Source organism: Nicotiana attenuata, unplaced genomic scaffold, assembly GCF_001879085.1.
Source record: "Nicotiana attenuata strain UT unplaced genomic scaffold, NIATTr2, whole genome shotgun sequence".
In the NCBI taxonomy this organism is placed as follows: domain Eukaryota; kingdom Viridiplantae; phylum Streptophyta; class Magnoliopsida; order Solanales; family Solanaceae; genus Nicotiana; species Nicotiana attenuata.
In genome coordinates, this window is record NW_017674025.1 from 33254 (window position 1) to 37382 (window position 4129).

The 4129-nt window shown below is 36.0% G+C and overlaps 1 protein-coding gene across 1 annotated transcript; it reads right to left on the minus strand.

The window, feature by feature from the left end:
- Positions 1–233: 233 nt before the first annotated feature.
- LOC109217845 (DNA-directed RNA polymerase V subunit 7) lies at positions 234–3329 on the minus strand. The gene is made up of 2 exons (XM_019382126.1): positions 3193–3329; positions 234–1048 (listed from the first exon to the last, which is right to left on the minus strand). The coding sequence occupies exon 2, from the start codon at positions 1035–1037 to the stop codon at positions 495–497; it is 543 nt and encodes a 180-aa protein (XP_019237671.1). The 5' UTR covers positions 1038–1048; positions 3193–3329; the 3' UTR covers positions 234–494.
- Between the last annotated feature and the right edge of the window lie 800 nt (positions 3330–4129).

The following is a 4129-nucleotide window of genomic DNA, read 5'->3' on the forward strand; positions in this document are numbered from 1 at the left end:
CTTGGCTATAGTTTTTCTGAAAGTTAAACCTCAGCTTTGTTCAAGTGCGAGAATCTTAGTCCCTGGCTGAAAAGACATTAAAACATGAGACTGTTTTCAGAGAGTGAATTGTGAGGTAGGATTAAAGGTTTGTCACCGGCCCGTGGAGTATAAGAATCTGGGAAGACTAGCACTATAGCTATTTTTAAAGAAGTCAGTAACGAGAATTAGACATTTTGGAAGGGTATTTCAGGTATAAAAAGGTTTATCACCATAACCATAGAGTAAAAGAATCTGGGGAAGACATCCCATGCCTTCAAACATTTACATAAAATCAGTTGAGGGCTTAAACTAAATGAGAAAATAAGACACTTCAGAGAGGGTCATCAGCAAACATCAACAGATAGTCTGATTCAACCCAAAACAGTATCACACACATACATAGCTACAGAAGTTAGCTTTACATGTCATTGGTCTATGTCCAAAATGAGCCAATCATGGCAAGTAACCTAAATCTAAACAGAACTTTGTGAGATGGGTCCAAGGTAATCACCTTCCAAGCTCACAACTGCTTGGAATTCCTTCTCCGCCTCCACGTACCTTGCCCCAACCACGATGAAACGCACCACAGTGTCTCTCTCAATTCTTGACATCTTCTCATTCATAAAGATGGGATTTTCTCCAGGCACATACTTATAATCCGACATCTTTTGATGAGAGAGGTATATCTTGTCGGTGGGACCACATCTTAAAAAGACACCGTGCTTCAAGATCTTGTGGACAACCCCTTCCAAGATTTCTCCACGGAATATGTTGAAGGTAATGCAACTGAAGTCCACAGGGAAGAGCACATCTCCAGTGTGTTGTCGAACTTTCCCTTCCCCAATCTTCTCCATTGTAGTGACAGCTATAAAGTAACCGAGATTTTTTGTGGCTTTCTTGGAGGCAAAGTCTTCCAAGAGCCGAACAACAATTGCCTTCTGAAGCATTAAACCTTCAATATCAAGGTTCTCAGCAGGGATTATCACGTTCCATGACAACCGAGATTTCAAATACATTTTCAAATTACCTGTCACAAATCAAAACACATTGGGCAACAAAACAAGGGAAACATGGGGCATTAAAAAAATACCCTTGCATCCCAGCAATGCTAGTATGAAAGTTCAAGAACATGTCCGGAAATACATATACCACAACCATAAGAAATGCAATGCACATTTACTGAACTTTATCCATCAGGAACAGATTTGTAAGAGGTACTGGATAGGGAACCGTAAGAGACAAAGCGGCACATTAAAATACTAACGATTTGCGCGCTGGGTTCTTAACTAGCAAAACAACAACAACAACCACCTACTGAAATCCCACAAGTGGGGCTCGGAAATTGGGTTCTTAACTAGCAGGATCAGCCATTTTTCAGTCAAATAAATTGCAGAGATTAGCTTGAATCACTATAGGAAAACATAGAAGACTACACATTGTATCAGCTCATACAAGAACACAGCAATCAAGCTATTGCAACAACGTCATTTATGAGATATTACAAACCCTCCATCTCTAATAAGAGTGTTTTCACCAATTTGAAACTTTTAAAAAAAGATTATAATGATTAGTGAATATCAGTAACTGAGCAACTCCTTATCAGCTACACCGACCAATTGGAAGTATTAGTGGTGAAATGGAGTTTCCCACAGACAATGAAAGAATATTTCGAAGAATTAAGTCAATTTTAGAAGCCAACTGCAGCTAAGTGTCTATGCTCACAATGAGTTGGTAACGAAAGAAAAGAGGGTGGCAAACCTTTGAACCAGTCTAATTATATACCGTCAGACCTCTCTATAACAGCATCCCTATATAACAACCATTCACTATAACAACCAAGTTTTTCTCAGAACCGATTTTTTATGTTATATTTTACCTCTGTAAGAGCTTTCTGCCTATAGCAGCAACAACCATCTTTATGACAGTACGCTCTTTGTAAAATTACCCCTCTATAACAACCATATAGATTTTCTAAGATTATTAATAATAATAATTCTAAATATTTTTATAACTTTAATATACAACCTATAATAAAAATATAATATCTTAAGAATGGCAATACGTTCCATGAATATATGCACATCATATGTTTTTTTATTTTGAAGATCTACCAATGATATATTTTGCATTAAAAAAATGCCAAAAGATATTTAAAAGATCTATTTATACTTTTTGAAGATATGCACATCATTCTATTTATTTGAAGTCCTTTTGCTGAAAGTTTGGACGCAAATGTTTGCCGATTCAAGCGTTATACCGCTAGTAAGAGACTGGAATCTACGAAACAAGCTACAATTATGGAGTTCTTCCATCAACGTTGAAAGATTTAATTGTGTGCCTTAGAGTTTATGTACATTAGTTGTGAAGTTTTAATGTATTAAATTTCTTTAGCGTTTAATTCGTGAAATATTCATATCTTTTGAGATTTTAATGTTAAATATTTTTTAACTCTTTTATATGTAATATTAAAAAAGAAAAAAATAATTTCTGGATAATTACTGTCTATAACAGCCAAGATATATTTAAATGTCAAATGTTGTTATAGGTGTATAAGAATCATTCACCGTAAAAGCCAAAAAATATCGGAACAAATGATGCTACTACAGAGAGGTTTGACTGTATATAGTGTTTAGTAGATAAAACCTAACCCCGAGACTAATAACACATATATCCATCCTTCTGCCTAGGCATTTGGGCAACAGGTGAAAATCAACCCAACTTTGAATTTATCAAATGTCCCCTATTTTAATCAGCTCTCAAAATTACGAGCATTTTCTGAGAGTCAAACAAAGATGAATGCAAAAAGTAAAGTCATTTCACGAAGACAATAAAAGTTGCAAAAAGGTAAATCAAGAAAGAAAAAATAATAAGATGAAAAAAATAACATATTTTGGTCCATATCTACATGGGGCTAGGGTAAAATTTGCAGGGTTTAAGGGTTTCTGAAACAATTTTAGAATGGTGACAAAAGACAATGAGACTTCACCTTTGCTTTAGGCTTCTAAAGAGTGTGGAGCAGTGAGCAAAAATAGAGGAAATTAGGGCTATATGATTGCATGATCGAAAATAGCAAGTAAAGGAAAAAATGTGAAAGATTCGGAACAAAGAAAAAATGCACAAGAAAAAAAAAAGAATCATGGTCGCTATTAGAAGGAACGGAGTAGAACTAACCTTTTTTGATGACAAACGGCGGCGTCGGTGGAACAGCACGGTTGGGAGACGGAGTTGGTAGAGGGAACAGTAGCTTCGTGACTCGTGAGCTATGGATTCTGGTTCAGTGTGGGTACTCCAAATTATATGTTGGATCATAGAGGAACGTTAAATAAATGGAGGGACTGAAATTGATTTAGTAGAGACTTTGGGGGTTAAAAGCACCCTTCTCATTTCTCTCAAGGGAATGACACCTGTCCTTTTGCATTATTGCATGTAATCGTTGTGTGATGTGTCTATAGGGGCACTTTTAAGAAAATTTTTAATTTCCGTCATTCTGATATTCTGTTAAGCATTCTGAACCTTGAATTAATTCCTCTTTAGTCAATTCATTTTGTGTGTGAGAGATCTAGGAATAAACACAATATGGCTGTAATGTGGGCCGAGTCCGGTCTTAAATGGGCTTTGTGGGCCGGTTCTAAGTGGGCCCGGAATTTGTGGGCCGATCGTAAGTGGTTCTGGGTTTCGTGGACTTTTTTTAAGAACCAGCCCGGAACCGGGACCACGAACTAATGATCCCGGACAAAGTGGGTCGATCCCGGGCCTATGTGGCCTAACTGGGCCCAACGATTACTTTCTATTTTTTTTAAAAAAAAAAATTTATCTCAGGCAATTCCTTGTAAAAATTATATTATAGAATTGTGAATTCAAATTTAAACACAAAAATATTGTAAAGAGATATTCAAAGCAATGCATTATAATTTTATTATAACATTAACAAAACATAGCAATATCTTTCTTAGTCTTCCTCCCCCTATGGATTGAGCACAAGAAGGTGCTAATACCGCCATTAAAAAGAAAAAGAAACTAATCAAGATGCGCCAAAATACAAGTTACATATTATTTTACATGATATCTCTCACAAATTTCATAAATCCTTCAAGGTTGGAGGAATTTC

Bases quoted from the DNA above. Each gene is read 5' to 3' on its own strand.
- LOC109217845 (XM_019382126.1), bottom strand. From the start codon at position 1,037: ATGTATTTGAAATCTCGGTTGTCATGGAACGTGATAATCCCTGCTGAG.